Consider the following 19,886-nt stretch of genomic DNA (forward strand, 5'->3'; position numbering starts at 1 on the left):
TCTGAATTTCTTGAAAATCTCCTACATCAGTGCAATCAAATTAAGTTCACTGAGTGGGAGGGGGGATATATAACTCTTACTTTAGTAATATGATTGCCTTTTATAATAAAGTGACAAGAGCAGTTGATGAGGGAAAGGCATATGCTACCATTTTTTTTGGATTTTGCAAAGGCGTTTGACAGGGTGCCACATAAGCTGATATTTAAGTTGCAGCACATGGGTTTAAATATTGAGTTAGTCAAATGGATTCAGCATTGGCTGACTGATAGGTATCAGAGCGTTGTGTATGATGGGGCAATATCAAGGAAGCAGAAGGTTACAAGTGGGGTTTCACAAGGCTCAGTATTGGGACCTGTATTGTTTAATCTATATATCAATGATATAGTCAATGTATTGCAAGGGGACACTCAGTTGTTTATGGATTATGTGAAGCTGGAAAGGGTTATTAGTAATAGTGCAGATGTGGTAACCCTGCAAGAGGATTTGAATTAACTAGACAGATGGGCAAATGAATGGCAGTATCTGTTCAATGCAGCAAAATGTAAGGTCTTGAGGTTTGGGATCCATCGATGGGAGGATGCAGGGCCAGTCCGATGTATCTGATACCCCTAGGCAAAGAAAATTTAGGCGCTATTAACATTGTCTCTCTATATATATTTTGTCCTACACAAGCACACATTTATAAAAATAATATCATTATGAACATTAAAAAAATTATTAATCAAAACCAATACATTTGTATACATATATGATTACTCCTAATATCTGTATAGCAAGAAAATTATTACATCTTAAATACAAAAATTATGAAAAAATCTTTCGGGCTTTTGCTTTGGCAAAGTTTTGAATTAATTCATCTATTGACTTATTTCAATTTTTTATTATTAATCAAGGTTTTACTAATTTTTTTTGAAGGTTGTAATTTTTCCCTGAACTATGTAGCAAAATCTGGCGGCCAAAGTCTTAGTGCCCCTAGGCGATTGCCTAGGTTCGCCAAATGATAAAACCGGCCCTGGGAGGATGCATACTCGATTGCATAGATGTGCATAGATTTAGTCACTGGTTATATTGGTGATAAGGAAACATTGAAGACTGCTGTGCATAGATTTAGTCACTGGTTATAAGGAAACATTGAAGATTGCAGAGGCAAAAAACCAAGGCTGTCTTAGGATTTGGGAATATTGAGTATAAGGGCAGATTAACAGAATGTGGTCTTCAGAGTTTGGCAGATAGGAGGAGGGGATTGAGATGTATAAGCTGGAGAGGAGCCTACCAAATAGACACAAGGGAATTATTGCATAAGATAATGGGCAATATAAGAGCTAGAGGTTATCCTTGGAAGTTGTAAAATGGTCATGTGAGGAAAGAGTGAAAAAGATTTTTTCCCTTGATGAGTGGAATGTATTGCCGAAATGGATAGTGTGCACTCCAACATTGAATATGTTCAAAGCAAGGCATGACAATTATTGTGATCAATAACACAGATCTGTGTATAAGTTTGGTAGCTCTAGAAAAAGCATGACAAGTTCCCAAGAGATTTTCTGTTCAGAATGCTACAATGGTGTACTCTTAAATGGTATATCGAGCCACGCAGTCTATGTGTGAGTCATAAGTCAGTAGTTAGAATTGAAGCAATTTCTGGAAGATGGTTGGACATTAAATCAACTGTGAGACAAGGGCGCACATCATGTCCAATGTTGTTCATCATCTACATGGATCACATGAAAGAAAGTGGCATTGAATGTGACATTCTTTGCACAGAGGAGAAGGATACACAGTAATATAGTAAGTAATATAATAATATAACAAGATTTAGTAAAGGCTTTTGATAGATTACCGCATGATAAGTTGATAGTCAAACTAGAGTGGATCGGAATGGATATTAGATTAGTGCATTGGATTGGAGACTGGCTATCTGATAGGTATCAACAAGTTGTGTATGGAAGAGTGATATCCAGGAAAATCACTAGTGGTGTGCATCAGGGGTCTGTTTTAGGGTCATTACTGTTTAACTTGTATATTAATGATATTGGTGAAGATTTGGATGGAGATATTCAGTTGTTTGCAGATGATGCAAAGTTGGGACGAACCATGAAGAGTAGAGAAGATGTTGGCTTACAAGAATTGAATAAATTGAGTGATTGAGCACAGAAATGGGGATGCGAGTTCAATGTTGCAAAATGTAAGGTTTTAAAGTTTTGGAAACAGATGGGATGCAGAATTTATGTTTGGTGAGGATATATTGTCAACGGTGATAGTGGATAAGGATCTGAAATTTAGGGGACACATTGCCAAAATTGCGAAGACAACACAAAGGCTTCTTGGAATGATGCAGAGGACACTGACTGTAGAAGTAGGGAGTTTCTTGTTCCGTTGTATAGGCTTTGATTAGACCACACATGGACTGTTGTGCCCAGATTTGGTCACCTGGTTTTCAGAAGGACGAAGAAATGTCGGAAAGAGTCCAGAGGCGACTGAGGTAGTTTCTAACTTCTGGAATGTCGAGTATGAGGAAAGATTGAGAAGATGTAATTTGCAGAGTCTGGTGGACAGGAGGAAGAGGGAAGATATGATAGAGACCTACAAGTTAGTAAGGGGCTGTTACAGGATCAATGCTGGAGAGATTCTACAGTAAACAGGGAGAGATCAGAGGTCATCTGTGGAAACTGTATAAAGACAGTGCGAGTACAGGAGTGAGAAGCAGGTTTTTTTCATACAGAGTTGTGAATGATTGGAATGCCTTGCCTGAAAGTGTGGTGTCTGCATAAAATTTGAATGCGTTTTTAAAACAAGATACGATGAGCTGTGTATGATGAAAGGACCTTAGATGAGTCTTCGACTCCATGGGGTCTTGGGTAGTAATAATAATAATCAAAATTGGATATGTTATTCTTGACTTTTTACTTTATGCAAATGTTATACTCATAAATAATTCCAGTATGCATGATTTCCTGACTAAATTGAATATGTGCTGTAAAATATTTGTCTTTTAATTGTTTATTTTCATACCAAAGACAATGAAAATAAGAAAAAACATCAACTGCATTCTGAATGACATAACTATAGAACTAGTTAAAGATTTCAGCCATTTAAACACAATTTTTAGTGAAGATAGAAAATTACATATGGAAATATACAACAGAATTAGCAAAGCTGATATAGAAGGAAGTCAGCTGAATACAGATAAAGAGAAAAAAGGCATTGTGGAGGCAGCATAAGAAGTTGAAATAATCAATTCCATGAGGTCTACAAAAACCAAGCAAGGAGGGTGACTTGGTTGGTGAGGGTAGCTAAAGAGAGGTATGAACAGCAGTTGGCTAACGAAGTCAAAAAGAATCCTAAGGAGTTCTTTCGATATGTAGCCAGCAAAAGAAAGAATAACCATTGAAGGATGACATTGATTTGAGAAAATGGTATAAAGACAGCTGATGCAGAATGCGTGGCAGAGATACTTAATGAGCAGTTCACAAAGATCTTTCAATTTTGTGAATGTGACTTCATAGAGGGATTGAGAGCAGTTGATGATGGGGAGGAGAGACTGACTGTAAGTAAGCAAGAAGTGTAATGGAAATTGAGCAAACTAGATGTTAATAAGGCTGTGGGACTTATAATATATCACCACGTATTCTGAAGCAATGTGCCAGGGAGTTGACACCTGCCTTGACATATTTTTTTAAGGCAAGTCTTGCACTCGGTCAAGTTCCTAAGAAGTGGAAGGAGGGCAAGATTGTGCCACTTCAGGTGATCGAACTCAAGCATCAAGCTATAGGCCTATCTGTGTATCAGGTGTTGTGGTTAAGTTGTTGGAGTAGCTTGTGAGAACTAGGATCTAGAGTTGGGTTGATAACGATGGTATTATCTTTGATGGACAGCATGGATTTGCTAAAGGGAGGTCATGTTTTAGTAATCTACTTACTTATTACAATAAAATGACCGCTTCCTTGGACAGAGGAGAAGGATACACAGTAATATACTTGGATTTCGCAAAGGCTTTTGATAGAGTACCTCATGATAGGTTGACAGTCAAACTAGAGCAGATGGGGTTAGATATTAGATTGGAGACTGGCTATCTGGTAGGTATCAATAAGTTGTGTATGGGGAAGCGATATCCAGGAAAAGGAAAGTCACTAGTGGTGTGCCTCAGGCAATAGAAATATAAGATCTGATAATGTTGGAGTCTTGGCAAGTAACAGACAATTTGGAGGAAAATTGTAAATAGGAAGTTAGTAATGATATAAATTTTTCATGTAGTACTATCATATTCTGTACACCCCTTGAGAGTACATGGCAGGAATTTGATGATGGACTATTGTGCCCAGATTTGGTCACTGGGTTTTCAGAAGGATGAAGAAATGTTGGAAAGGGTCCAAAGGAGACTGACTAAGGTAGTTTCTGACCTCTGGAATGTCTAGTATGAGGAGAGATTGAGAAGATGTAATTTTCAGAGTCTGGTGGACAGGAGGAAGAGGGGAGATATGATAGAGACCTGCAAGTTGGTAAAGGGTTGTTATAGGATCAATGGCGGAGAAGTTCTACAGAGAATAGTGGGAAATCAGGGGAGAACCAGAGGTCATCCCTGGAAACTGTATAAAGAGGGTGTGAACAGGGGAGTGAGAGGCAGGTTTTTTCATGCAGAGTTGTGAATGATTGGAATGCCTTGCCTGAGAATGTGGTGTCTGCAATTAGTTTGAATGTGTTTAAAACACAGCATGATGAGCTCATCATATCGAGTGTGTGTGTGTGTGATGAGTCTTTGACTCCATGAGGTCTTGGGGTGATAATAATAATAATAATACATTTGTATGGAATAAGAGAGAAATTAGTCAAACCCTAATCTAGCTGTGTACAAGATACTGTTCTAACCAGTTTTAATATATGGATCTTAGAACTGGATTAGAAATAAAACACTTTATCAAAGACTGGAAACTGCTGATATAAGAGTTTCAAGAACAATTAAGGAGTGAATAAATGACATCAATGCCAGTGTCATATTAAAAATGAGTAAATCAGGAAAGAAACTGACATTGTTAGCATTCAGGAATGTATGAGCAGAGTTAATATTAGTTGGTATGGTTACTTACACAGAATGGGAGAGAAAAGTTTAGCAAAAAAAGTGCTTTCCAGAATGGCAGGGAAAAAAAAAAAAATCAAATACTAAGATCTGGCAGATTAATAAAGTAAGAAGAGCCTTAGAAGACAAATATAAAATTGATAATATTGGAGTTTTACAGATAACAGATTAATTTGGAGGAAAATTGTTGATAGGAAGTTAGCAATGATGTAATATTTTCACATGGTGCTATCATTAATATCTTGTAAGACCACCAATCAGTACTTATGAGGAATTTAATAATTAATATGCAAATGCATTTAAAAGGTCAAAATACTTATTTAAAGTGGGTATCAAATGAAAACAAAGAGTAAGAATGAAACCTGGAAGGGAGAAAAAAAAAGAAATGAAAAAAAAAGTATGAAGAATTGTAATAATCAGTTGCATGAAGAGTAAAAAGAGTAGACCAGGAAGGTAACTCAGTTGGTAAGGACAGCAAAAGTGAAATATGAGGAGAAATTGATTGATGAAATAAGATCATAAGGAAAGAAATGAATTCTGGCAATGATGCTAGGGACACTCGTAAGGAAATTATGGTTCCATTGCATATGGCATTGATTAGAGTACATATGAGTACTGTGTACAGATTTTGCCACCTGGTTTTCAAAAAGATTAAGAGATATTGAAAAGGATCCAGAAGTGATTAATTAAGATGATTTCTGGAATGTTCAGTATGAAAAAGCATTGAGAAAATGCAATTTGCAGAGTTTAGTGAATATGAGAAGGAAGAGAGGAATATGACAGAGATATATAAGTTGGTAAGGAGTGTTTATCAGATTAACAGTGAAGACATTTTGTTATTTGAATAGAACAGAGGGTCATTCCTGGAAACTGTATAAGGAGGGTGCAAGCAAAGAAGTGAACAACAGTGTTTTTTTTCATGGAAAGCAGCGAATGATTTGAATACAATGCTTGAGAGTGTGGTGACTGCAAAGAATGTCAATGTATTTAAGGCACAGTATGACGAGCTGTGTGTAACAGAGATTTCCCATGATGAGTCCAACTTCATGGAGGTTTGAAGATGATGATAATAACTATATAAGAAGGGTGTGCAAGGGAGTTAGGAGCAGGTTATTTGCATTGAGAATTGTGTGCAGAATGCACTACCTGAGACTGTGATGAATGCAGACACTGAGTTGAAAGCATGGTTTAATAAGCTTTGTATGCAATAGTTTGTATATCATACAATGAGTTTTGATCCTGTCGAGATCTGGAGTTAATCATAATAATTTTACTGAAAACAGATGAAGGCAAGTGGCATGTACAGAAGAAGTAGTTGAGTTCATGAATAACTATTTTCTTAATTTCACTGAACCTTAAAATAAGCAGAATCTTGAAAGAATGGCTATAACACAAGGGTGACGTCAAAAACAGATATAGCTAATTATCAGTCAATTCGCATCTGTTAAGTGGTATTCTTGAAAAAGCCGATTCAGAATTCAGATGGATGGATAAGTCAGTATTCTGTAGGAATGGTTCTGTTAAGGAAAGATCTTGTGTCAGTAATTTACTCTTGGTTTCCAACAGTTACAGATTGTTGCATAAGAGAAATAGAAAGATACCACATGATTGGTTATTATACAAACTGGAGTAGATGATGGGGAAATAAACTAGTGTAGGGTAAGAAAACAGCTTGTTGACAGGTATGGCAAGTATGAAACCTCATGTCAATGTGTATCTCCTGCATTGAGCATCATGGGAGATACAACTGATACTGAGATCTATTTTTGGACTAATCTGTTTAGTCTTTACTGGAAATACATTAAGAATAGTAGTATTTTGATGGACGACACTATGTTGTGTAGGATGATGAGGAGTAATTCTAATATAAATTCCCTGCAAAATGACCTTGTACAGACTGGTGGCACAGAAAAATGGCAACATAATGGATACCACTTCAGTGTTAAATACAAAGTTATGCAGTTAACCTCCCAACCGGCCAGTGTGGATGAAATATCCAACACTCCCTAGCTTTTTTCATGGATCAAAACTTCGTTGGCATTCTACCTTTTATCATGCCATTACCTTCCTCCGCCGTTAATCTCGTTACGGCTATTCTATAGCATTAATGGATTAACTGTTGCTGAGTGACCTTTGTGTCCCCTCCCCCTGTCTTTACGTCTATTGTGTTGCTTAGAATTTCCTTTATTGTCCTAAGTTATTTGACCTTTCTTGCCTCTAAAATGATTTATTGTCTCTCTTCCCAAAAATTGAAACCAATTTCACATATGCGAAAAAAAAATCAATCCTGAAATGCCCACTGATCAGCTTTTGCAATGGATCTATTTAGTGATAGTGAATTTGGTGTATTTTATTCTACAAATCAGTGCACCGGAAGAGATGCACTGATTGTTCTTTCACTTTACGTATAATAACTGAATATTTTTTTTTCGAATTTTAAAATTTTCAAATGTTTGCTTTGAAAATATTATGTCAAATATTTATATTTTTAAATAATATTTATTGAAATAAATATGTCCTTTTTCTTTCGTTTCTAGCAAAATAGCATTATATGGATCATCACATTTCAGATTTAGAAACGATTTTTTGTTATTCATAAGACAAAATTAAAAAAAAAAAATTTTAAATGCTAAATTGCCTTACTCGGTTTCCGATTGTCTTTTTGGTATCAAAAATTTATATCCAATGATATTTTAGCAGTGATTCTTCCCCTTCGTCATTTATTTATTTATTTGTATTATGCATATTACGATAATATCTAGTGCATAACCTCGTAGATATGTTGAAAATATAATGTGAAAAATATCATATACGGAATGATTCAACATTTTTGCTCATTTTGAAGATTTTCTAATGCTTCCCCCACTCCTTATTCTCTCCTGGAACTGAATTGCATAACTACTCTAAATTTCTATACAGGTTTGAAAGCTTTTCTATACAGCATTCAAAATCAATTACTTAATTTTACCATTTTGACAAATGATATACGGCAATCAGATTGTATCGTGAAGTTTGTGAATCTGTTCTATTTATTTGCAATCTAAAACCAGCTGTTCTACTGCCCGCTGAAATTATGTGAAATTTTAGAAATAATATGCTATATTTTCACCATGCAAAATTGTTTATATGCATACCACGCAAAAGAAAGTTCAAAGTTCTGTTAATATTAATTGTGTTTGTTTTTCTTTTAAAAAAATCTAAATATTACTTCTTCTGCTGCTGGAAGCTATTTCTGAAATAATCTACGTCTTATAAATACTTGGTAATTCTACAAATCAGTGCACCGGAAGAGTTGCACTGATTGATCTTTCACTTTACGTATAATAATTGAATAAATTTTTTTCGAATTTCAGAATTTTCAAATGTTTGCTTTGAAAATATTATGTCAAATATTTATATTTTTAAACAATATTTATTGAAATAAATATATCCTTTTTCTTTCGTTTCTAGCGAAATAGCATTATATGGATCAACACATTTCAGTTTTAGAAACGATTTTTTGTTATTCATAAAGACAAAATAAAAAAAAATGTTAAAATGCTACATTGCATTACTCGGTTTCCGATTGTGTGTCTTTTTGGTATCAAAAATTTATATCCAATGATATTTTAGCAGTGATTCTTCGCCTTCGTCATTTATTTATTTATTTATTTGTATTATGCATATTACGATAATATCTAGTGCACATCCTCGTAGATATGTTTAAAATATAATGGGAAAAATATCATATACGGAATGATTCAAAATTCTTTTTCATTTTGAAGATTTTCTAATGCTTCCCCCCCTCCTTATCCTCTCCTAGAACTCACAGGTTTGAAAGCTTTTCTAGACAGCATTCAAAATCAATTACTTCATTTTACCATTTTGACAAAAGATATACGGCAATCAGATTGTATTGTGAAACTTCTAATTCTGTTCTATTTATTTGCAATCTAAAACCAGCTGTTCTACTGCCCGCTGAAATTATGTGAAATTTTAGAAATAATATGCTATATTTTCACCATGCAAAATTGTTTATATGCATACCACACAAAAGAAAATTCAGTAGTATTATTTTTGTTTGTTTTTCTTTAAAAAAATCTACATATTACTTCTGCTGCTGGAAGCTATTTCTGAAATAATCTACGTCTTCTAAATACTTGGTAATATCCTCTTAGCTGGAGGGAAAGTTGAAGGCTTATTATTCTCAGTGCTATTGAGAAGAAAGGGGAGAATACTAAAGTGCCCCAGGCTGTAGTGCAGAATATGTCAAGAATGTCTTGTTTCCTTTTCGATTGTTGATTACCTATATTCTAACAGAAATACTGATATTTCGTTTACATGCTTATACATTATTTATGCCAAAATAATTGCTTAATTTATAATGATCAGTTTCACTTTTATTATCAAAAGTTAGAAATTAAATCATACAATTATCTTGAAAAAGAGGATTTGAATTATTTTCAAAGAAAAGGTGCATATGCATTTCATAATCTTCTTTTTTTGGGGGGGGGGATATAGACCTAAGCAATCTGCGGATATTTCAGATAATTTATTTCATAAATCGTTTGCAAGACAGCTGTTACAAACGTAAATCACTTGGGGAACATACCCATTCATTTTAGTGTAAAACAGTAGCAAAGGTTCAGTTACTTTAGATATCTAATCTAGAAGAAAATGTTATGTCTGCTGAGATTAGAATCATACGTGAATAATTTTTCTGACATGATTTCTCTATTCGTTATAATGTAACCAATTTCCAGATTTTTTTCCCTCCTGCAGACTTCATGTTATATGCAGTGATTTCTTCTTTGAACTATAAGAAAAAAAATCAGATAACAGGAGAAAAATATGCAGTATTTTCTTTTCCACTGGCTGAATTTACAATGTTCTTTCTTTGTGTTTTGAAGAGAAACTGCAAATGACTTTTTTCTTACTATTTTTGCCATTATAACATCTGATATAATTATAAGAGTGACATTTTACCGTTTTTCTCCCACACGAGAAACAGAAATAAGGTAGTAAAAATATTGTTGATTCTGCCAAACTTCATTGTAGCAGAAATTTTTATTACAAAACTTTGTAATATATATATATATATATATCTCCGAAACAAGAAATTTGGAATCCACATCACATCAATGTTGAGTGTTGGCAAGGTGAAAATGTTCCCGTTATTATTTATATATTTCATTTATTAACTAGGGGACTATGCCCAACCCCCCGTGTTCCGGTATGGTAGACCAGTTCTCCTTCAATTGTGATAACTCGAAAGGGGGTTCAGCCACTGAATTCTGATGACTCGAATTTTGAAGACTCGACACTCAGGGTAGCCCCTGAGTTTCAAAACGTTTCGATAAACATGACATAAAAAAGCTTATCATTTTATATATATATATAGGGTAGATTTTATTTCATTATTTTTTTGATGAAATACTTTACCTGGAATACTCTTTCCAGTTTCTCTGTGTCAAAAAAGAACTGAAAAATTAGCCTTCAAGATGAAAAAGAAACAGTGCATTCGGGTATCCCTCTATCAATATTTGTAGTCCTGAAAAGGATTGTTTTGATGGCCTTGAAAACAAACATTTTTTATTTCATACTGTTCAGAATTTAAAATTCTTGAACAGCGTGGAACACCTTGAAGCAAGGGTAAACACACAAAGCAATTTTACACTCAGGGCACCAGATTTTTGTTTCCTTTCTGATATTTTTTTTATTACATACATAATATTTGCGTGGAGGTTTTTTTTTTATTAGCCGTTGGTGGTAGATTTTCGGGATAATAGTTGGAGTTAGCAGCGTTCAACCTCAGATGTCTGACAGGATTTCCTGTTTTTCTGCTTGCTGAAGAAGGTGCATGTGCATGCAGCAATGCTTTCGCAATTTCTATTCTGTATTCTAGATATGTTATGGTAGACAAACATTTTTTCTTGTACAAGAGAAAACTGTTCCAAATAACAAAATACAAACACTTCGAAATTCAAATAACATGTCCAAACACTTTTTTGTAATATTTTTTTATGCTGTTTCCTCATTACAGAGAAGAATGATAGCTACTGATAGCACCTGTCGACTCAACCCATAGTGTCGTTGTATGCACACCCAGCAATGGGTTTTTCTTTCTTCAAACCATGCTTCTCCACGGATTCCGCTGATGGATTGTGCAGGGAAGATAGCAGAAAAACATCTTTTTTGTCTTTCCAACGTAGTGCAAAGAATTTCCCTCGCTGATAAGTTCGGATTTCCCCCTTCGATAGCTTTCCTGAAGCCAGATCTGGAGATATATTATCTCGCCTTTTTGCATTTACAGTACCATAACTATCTGTAAGATGCTGTAAAAGCAAATCAGCGAGTTCAGGACACATATATAGTAATTATCCATTATAATGCAGTAACCTTTCCCCAGTAAAGGGTCTAGTAACTGCATTACTGCACGCATCGACAAGGGGAGATCCGAATATTTATCGTGCTCGATTACAGTTTGCTTTCCCGTATAAGGTTTGAAATCCCAAAGATATCCACTTTACGATTCGCAAAGCATAAAAAATTTTACTCCATACTTCGCTTTCTTTTTGGGAATATACTGCTTACATTTCAGTCCACCTTTGAATGGCATAAGGCTTTCATCGATACTCAAGTCTCTCTCAGGAATGTAGAGTGATCTACATTTTTGACGGATTTTCATCAGAAAATCATAAATTTTGTTGAGGACTGGGCAAGGATGTGTTGCCTGATCGTATTCTTCATTATTCTGAAAATGCAAATACTTCATGATGAGACTGAATTGTTTTTCAGTCATAACATCACGAAACATTGGCGTGTTCAGAATCCAGTCTGTAGACCAATACATTTCGAGAGCGGGCTTTCGAAATGTATTTCGAAACTTCGAGTTTTTCACTTTCTTTATTCTGATATTGCATTTGAAGGATGACAGTGATTTTAAATATTAATTTCACCTGTATCCGAATATCACATAATTTCCCGATTTATAATAATCACGAAATATGTATATTGTCTGATTTATAATTTGCTAATTTATAATAATCACCACATAGTTTCAGTATCGAAAAATTAAAGTTATGTGGAACAGTTACTAGAGAAAAATAACGAATTAAATAAAAACTGTACCTATGTTTCATAACAGTTTTCGGGTGTGTGATAGTAATTCAACGGGGGGGGGGGGGGGTAAATTATCAGAGGCGAAATAAAGTGCAATTCTATTGTAAAAATATGGAAATAAACTTTCACATTTGATATACATATTTTGAATGATAAAAATAAGCAAATGTATCGCTTACTTTAAAAATTGGAGAATAAAATATCTGAATTATGCAGAAAATATAAATTTAAATCATAACTGTTAATTTCATTTTGTAATGACCAATTATACAAGGAAACCAAGAAAGTGAAAGTACAGATTACTATACAACATGAAGAAAAAATTTAGTAATATGATTAAAGAATTTCATGTTATTCTCTATAAAGCAAAGTTGCTCAAGCGTGTCCTAAAGGAAATCTGTTAAGTATTATTCGATTTCGATGGTTTTGTACAAAAATAAAATTAATATAACCTGGACCGTCGGCAGCTGGTTTTCTTTTCTTTTTTTAAAAGAATATTCCAAATAATTATCGTGAATTAATTTCTTCGAGAACAAAGAAAAATCTTTTGTCTAGTAGCGATTAGAAAAAAATTAGCGCAAAAAAATAAATAATTAAATTGGTTAAGTGAAGAAATTATGCAAGACCTTTATTTTGTCCAGAAATTAAAATTGTATTGTACAATAAAAAGAGAAAACAAAAATATAAATAATTTCTCTATTTTTAGTCTATCATATATAACTAAAATCCAGTTCACCAGCATGGAACAAGAAAGTCCGTTTCTTGTTATAGGCAACTGAGAGGCAGCTACGAACGGGAGATAATCCGATTAACCTTTCTCTTCAGAGTGAGGGTTTATCACACCTTCTAATGGACATGACAGTCAAATTGCACTTCTTATCCAGGTTCTTTAAACAGGTGGGCTGAATCTTATCCAGATTTATTTGGACGTCTATAGACGTCCTAGCCGGTAGGAAGGTTAAGGTTGAAGAAATTCAAGATGGTAGTACTATTTTGATGAAACTTTGCCCCAAAAATGAATAAGGCTAAGAATTTCTAAGTGATGGTAGACAGGGAATTTCAGGGGAAACATAGCAAAGGTTATAAAAAATTAACAAACTGAAAATAGTGATCGAGAGAAGTGATGTACAAGAATCAGAAAATCATTCAACCACTCTATAAGACATTGATTCCACCATACCTGGATTACTAAACTCGTCACATCTGGTCACCAGGATTCTAAGAGAAGGGATGAAAAAAGAGTGGAGAGAGAAGAGAGAGAAAGAGAGGCAACTAACCAAAATTATATCAGGTGGAAATAACAAATGAAAGACTATGAATTATAAACCTTTGTAAGCAGGGAGATGAAAAATGAAATACATAAATTGCTAAAAGGACTGCAAGATAAATGTAGGTGATCTATGTTTAAGAGAAAAGAAGAAGGGGGAGTCAATCCCTAAGCCAAGTAGGAGTGCACAAGTGATTAACAAGAGTGTGAAAGGTAGACATGCCTGTTGTGGCTGTGCTTTTTTGGGAAGGGATAGAATGGATTTGCTTGGAAGGGGGGAACACATGTGGTGAATTTAGTAGACCCATAATAAGGGTTATTTGCATATGAGCATCATCCAATGCTTTGGACTCATTCCTGGAGCTTGAAGGACTCATTGTGGAAATAATATCACTCACTAGTCACTGCTGGGTGAGGGATTCAAAACAGATGTATAACTGTAAATAAACGTATTTACTCCATCACCAATTGTAGAGTTTATAAATCATCTGGAAAGCATGTAATTATAAACAGAAGAAAAGGAAGCTAAAATCAGAATATTTTACAAATACCTGAATAATAATTGTCATCAATATCTGTGCCTGTTGCAATTCCAAATCCAAACCCTGTCATGCTGTTACTTATATCTTCAGCACCAATTCTCTAGAATGAAGAAAAATGGAAAGATTATGTAACAATAATTTACAATCACAATTCCACATTATAAATTTATATATAACAATGCCACATAAGAAAATGAACTTGAGTTTTTAAGGGACAACTACATCAAGCAGCATGTAACAGATGAGATGCGAGGATCAAGAATATTGAGAATCTGATTATCTCATCAGAGAATGCTATTATAAATGAGGTGTTGAATCTCCCTCCAGTTGGTGAGAGTGACCATGAAGCAATTAGCTGGGTGGTTGCAAGCCATGTGAGAACTTTTGTGGAGAAAGGATACAAATGGAAAACTACAAGGCTGGTGATTATTAAAAGCTCAGGAGATAGCTTACAGCTGTTACGTGGTTGTCACAAAAGCTGAATGAAAAGGAGATTATTATTATTATGATTACATGACACCTCCAGGGTGTCCAAAGACTCATTGAGGGAGGGCACCTACTCCACAACTGTCTCTACTACTCAATCTACCAACTACAACGAAACGCAACTACTTTCGTCATCTACACTAACACCATCTACCACCGACCACCACCACTAGTATTTTCACAGACAATCACAAATATCCATGCACACGGAAGGATTCAAACCCGCAGCCTTTTTGCTGGAGAGTAGATACACTAACCACTTGGCCAACCAGGCTGCTTGGATGATATTCAAGAATTACCTGGTAAAAGCAATATCTAAATGTATTCTGAGGGTCAGAAAGTTAGGTAGGTGTGAAATGCAGGGAATGAAAGTATGCAATACAGAAGAAGACATTATGGAGGCAACATAAGATGAGTGGTAATAATCAGTTCCATGAGAAGTAAAAAGAACAGGCAACGAGGACGACTCAGTTGGTAAGGATATCAAAGGTGCAGTATGAGCAGCAGATAATGAAACTAAAATAACCAAGGGATTTCTGTCAATATCTAGACAATAGAAAAGACAATTATTACAGAAGGATGACTATGGTTGAAAAAAAATAGTAAAAGGATATAGTTGCAATATTAAAGGAGTAGTTCATAAAGGCATTTCATCCTTGTGAATGTGATATCATGCAGAGTTGAAGAGCAACAGAAGGGGAGGAGGAGAGACTGACTATGAGTGAACAAGGTATATGGAAAATTGAGTAAACTTGGTGTTATAAGGTAGTGAAACATAATATATCATGTTTTGAAGAATTTGCCAAGGAATTGACATCTATCATGACATACTTGTTTAATAGGAGTCTTACAATGGGTCATGTTCCAAAGGGATGGAAGGAAGGCAGAATTACACTAATTCATAAGAGCTGACAAAACTCCAGCTTAAAATTATAAGTCTATCTGCATGTCAGGTGTTGTGGTGAAAGTTGGAAGGATTAGTGATAAACAGGATTCAGAATTAGATGGACAACTATTGAATTCTTTTTGAACAACAGCATGGATTTGCTAATGGAAAGCCAATGGCAAAGTGATGTGATAGAGAAATAAGTTGGTAAGTGGTTCTTATCAAATTAATGTTTAAGAAGTTTTTCATAGAAAGCTGGAAGAGGGAGGGAGAACAAGAAGTCATCACCAGAAGCTAAATAAGGAGGGTGTGAGCAAACCAACGAGAAGCAGGTTTTTTTTGCTTGGAGAGTGGTGAACGATTGAAATGCATTGTCTAAGAGTTTGGTGTCTTCAGAGAATGTGAATGCACAGAGAATGTGAATAGGCACAGTATCATGAGCTGTGTGTATACAGAAGGTCTCCCATTATGAGCTTTTGACTCCATGGAGACTGAGAATAACAATAATAATTTTATTTGCTATCTGAATCTTAGGCATGAATCTCTCCTGTACTTAGGCATGAAGTTGAAAGAGCAGTTAAGCAGCTTAACAGCAATAAGGCCCCAGGTGCAGATGAAATCTCAGTAGAGTTAATTAAGGCCACAGGGGATGGAGGTATCAGTGTTTCAAAGATTGATTACAAGGATATGGGAGACAGGATCATGGCCTAGAGACTGGAAGAATTCAGTTTTCATACCACTACATAAGAAAGGTAATATGAAGGCATGCAAGAATTATAGAACTATTAGTTTGATATCTCATGCAAACAAAATTTTATTAAAGATCATGCTAAATAGGATTGAGGCCAAAATTGAGGCAGAGATGCCCAAGGAACAAGCAGGTTTTCGGAAAGGTAAGCTCACCAGAGATCAGATCCTTTGCTTAGACAGATTATAGAAAAACAAAGAATGCAGACTCTCTTTGGTAATGTGTTTCTTAGACTACTCTAAAGCTTTTGACTGTGTTGATCATGTGAAACTGTGGGAAGTAATGAAAAGAATGGGTTTTCCTCAACACACTATCAGGTTGATAGCCAACTTATATGAGGAGCAAGAATCCATGGTAATGGACTGACTGGCTTCAAGTTGGAAAAGGAATTATGAAAGGATGTTTACTTTCTCCTCACTTGTTTAGTATATATGCATAGGACATCATGTGTGAAGAATTGGACGAGCTCAGGACAGGAACTAGGATAGGAGGTAGATTGATCAGTAATCTGAGACATGCTGATGATACAGTACTCCTTTGTAATGACATGGAAGAACTAGGACTAATTCTTGACAAAGTTAACAAAATCAGTAATAACAGAGGACTTCAACTCAATCCTAGCAAGACAAAGATCATGGTTCTCAAAGGAAAAACAAACAGAGAAGATCTTGAGAAACAAGTGTACCTTAATGGAGAAAGAATTGAGGAAGTTAATAAGTTTGAATACCTGGGATCCATTATTAATCTAAAGAATTGCTGTTTAGAAGATGACAGAAAAAGGTCAGGAATGGCTAAAACAACAGTCAGAGACCTGTCAAAAATCTGGAAGGATGGATCTACCTCCATGGAAACAAAGTCGAGGATTTTGGATGCAGTTGTTTTTCCAACAGCAACTTATGGATGTGAGACTTGGAACCTAAAGAAGTCAGATAAACACTTTTGAGATGTGGTGTTACAGAAGGCTGTTGAAGATATCATATACTGAGAGGCTTACAAATGAATTATTACTATTATCCAGGCCTCCATGGAGGCCAAAGACTCATCGTGGGAAGTCATTTTTAGGAAATACGAAGTTTATCATACCACTCCTTGAACCCATTGACCGTTCCCACTCCAACCACTCTCTCAGGCAATGCATTCCAAGGTTCAACCACGCTCCATGCAAAGGAACCACTTCTCACCCTCTTTCACACAGCCTCCTTTCGTAACTTCCAGGGATGGCCCCTTGTCATTGCTCCTTCCCGTCGTTCCACCAAGTGAAGGATCTCTTTAATGTCTACCATGTAACTGTCTCTCAACAGTTACAAAGTCTCGATCATATCATCTCTCCTATCCACTAAACACTGCAGTCCACATTCCCTCAGTCGATCCTCATAACTCATTGTACAGTCCTGAAACCATCTTTGTTATCTGCCTCTGTACCCTTTCCAGTCAATTTATCCCCTTAATTTATTAATTTATCTCTGCAGGTCGGCATCCTTCTCAGTATTGCAGTAATCTTCTGAGTTACCCTCACCACCTTTGCAATATGCTCCCTGAATTTCCGTTTTCTATCAATAATCACTACCCAGATCTCATCTCCCCTACCTGCTCCAGTACAGCTCCTCCAATCGAGTACGCATTCTCCCATTGATGGATCCCAAACCTCAAGACTTTACATTTTGCTGCAATGAACTGATACCCCCCCCCATTTATTTGCCCATCTGTCCAGTTTATTGCAGGGATGCCACATCTGCACTATTACTGATAACCCTTCCCAACTTCACATCATCTGCAAACAACTGAATGTCCCCTTGCAATCCACTGACAATATCATTGATATAAAGACTAAACAATACAGGTTCCAGTACTGAGCCCTGTGGAACCCCACTTGTAACCTTCTGCTTCCTTGATATTGTCCCATCATAAACAACTCTCTGATACCTATCAGTCAGCCAATCCTGAATCCATTTGACTAACCTGACATTTAAACCCATGTGCTGAACTTAAATATCAGCTTACCATGTGCCACCCTGTCAAACTCCTTTGCAAAATCCAAAAAAATGGCAGTATATGCCTTTACTTCATCAACTGCTCTTGTCACTTTATTATAAAAGACAATCATATTACTAAAGCAAGAACGCCCCTTAACAAATCCATATTGATTCTCACAGATAACATTACCCTCATCTACACAATGCTATATATAGTCCCTCAGTAATTTCCCCAAGACCTTAACAAATACTGATGACAAACAGTATTTGTTATGGTTTTACAAACAGGCCTATAATTAGACAGTTCCATCTGCTACCGACCTTATGCAGCAGTACTATCTTACCTTCCTTCCATTCCCTGGGTACCTTTCCTTCAGCCAGACTTTTATTGAAAAGCCAGGTCAACGGAGCTATCAGTTCTTTAGCACATTCTCTCAAAACCCGTTGGAAACACCATCCAGTCCAACAGCTTTATTGGTAACCAGAGTACTCAGTATTTCGAACACACTCTCCTCTTACACCTCTAAACCCTGATCCTGCCCTATCCCTTTAGTATTCAAACCTCCTCCAGGATGAAATACTCCAATAAAGTGCTCATTGAACAACTCCACTATGTCCTCTTCATCAGTCACTCTATTTCCATTTTTTTCGCGCAATGTCATTCTTCCACAATCGTTTCTCCGCCTACTGGCCACATATCTAAAAAATTCCCTAGGATTTTCTTTGGATCTTAGTGCCAATCTCTTCTCATATTCCAGTTTGGCCTTCCTCATCATTCTGGTCACTCTCCTGGCCTGTATCTTATATTCTTCGTGTATCTGTCCTCCACCCCTCTTCTTATATATCTTCCATAATCTCTTTTTCAACTGCAATTACTGTTTGATATTGTTTGTCATCCACTTTACACCAAATTGTGTCCGCTTCCTCACCCATGAAATACAGCTTACTATTGCTGCAAACAAATATTCTTTCACAATTTCCCAAGCACTAATAATATCCTGGCCTTCCATTTCTGCCCTCCATGGAACTGCCCCTAGTTGATACCTAAGACTACTATAATCACCTGTCTTATAATTCCACATGCGTTCCCTTTTCTTTGATACTCCTGCAAGTCTATTCATTTTCCAAGTCAAAACCACATGGTCACTCTCCAACTGGTGGGAGAGATGCCATCTCAGTCATCAACTCTTCTGATGTTATGACCAAATCCAAAACTCTTGAACCTCTTGTTCCCTCCATCACATGCTGCCGAAGATATTTGTCCCTCAAGAATTCCAGAAATTCTATTCCCTTCTTACTACTTGCATTTTCCTCTTCCCAGCTTTTACTGCTGTAATTAAAATCTCCCATAACAATCATTCTTCTTGCACTTGCCAAGCTCGACTGCCTAAACATCTCCTGGTCCCCACCTTCTGTGCTCCGTGGTTTATAGCAACACCCCAATAAATATCCTGTCTTGGCCACTTCTACCTCATACCATATGCTTTCAAAACCATTTGTGTCACTGCCTTCTGAAGACTCTACTCTAAGAGGACACAAGTCATCACTTATCAGAAGCAGTATTCCACCACCACATTTTCCTTTCCTATCCTGCCGAAAAATGCTGTACCCTGCCACTTCAATTCCGGTTATTATATCCTCCTCCGTCAACCACATCTCAGAGATCCCAATAATCTTTGGCTGGGTTGTGGTTATCAGCACCTCCAATTCCTTTCCTTTATTTCAGATACTCCTGGCATTAGTATAGAGCATAAAAAGGTCACTGCTTCTATACCTATCATTGTCTCCTCTCGACCCCCTGGGCTCAATGTT

General features: G+C 36.0%; 1 protein-coding gene across 1 annotated transcript in view; it reads right to left on the bottom strand.

The window, feature by feature from the left end:
• The window catches only part of LOC150094573 (integrin alpha-9-like), a 670,422-nt gene that overhangs the window by 346,623 nt on the left and 303,913 nt on the right, over positions 1 to 19,886 (bottom strand). The window contains exon 13 of the mRNA XM_090411817.1: positions 13,991 to 14,081. Coding sequence (XP_090267943.1) covers positions 13,991 to 14,081 — 91 coding nt within the window. The remainder of the gene's footprint in view (positions 1 to 13,990; positions 14,082 to 19,886) is intronic.

The sequence above is a fragment of the Typopeltis vanoorti genome, chromosome 22 (genome assembly GCF_054136105.1).
Source record: "Typopeltis vanoorti isolate ZY-2024b chromosome 22, IOZ_Tvanoo_1.0, whole genome shotgun sequence".
NCBI classification, from domain to species: Eukaryota; Metazoa; Arthropoda; class Arachnida; order Uropygi; family Thelyphonidae; genus Typopeltis; species Typopeltis vanoorti.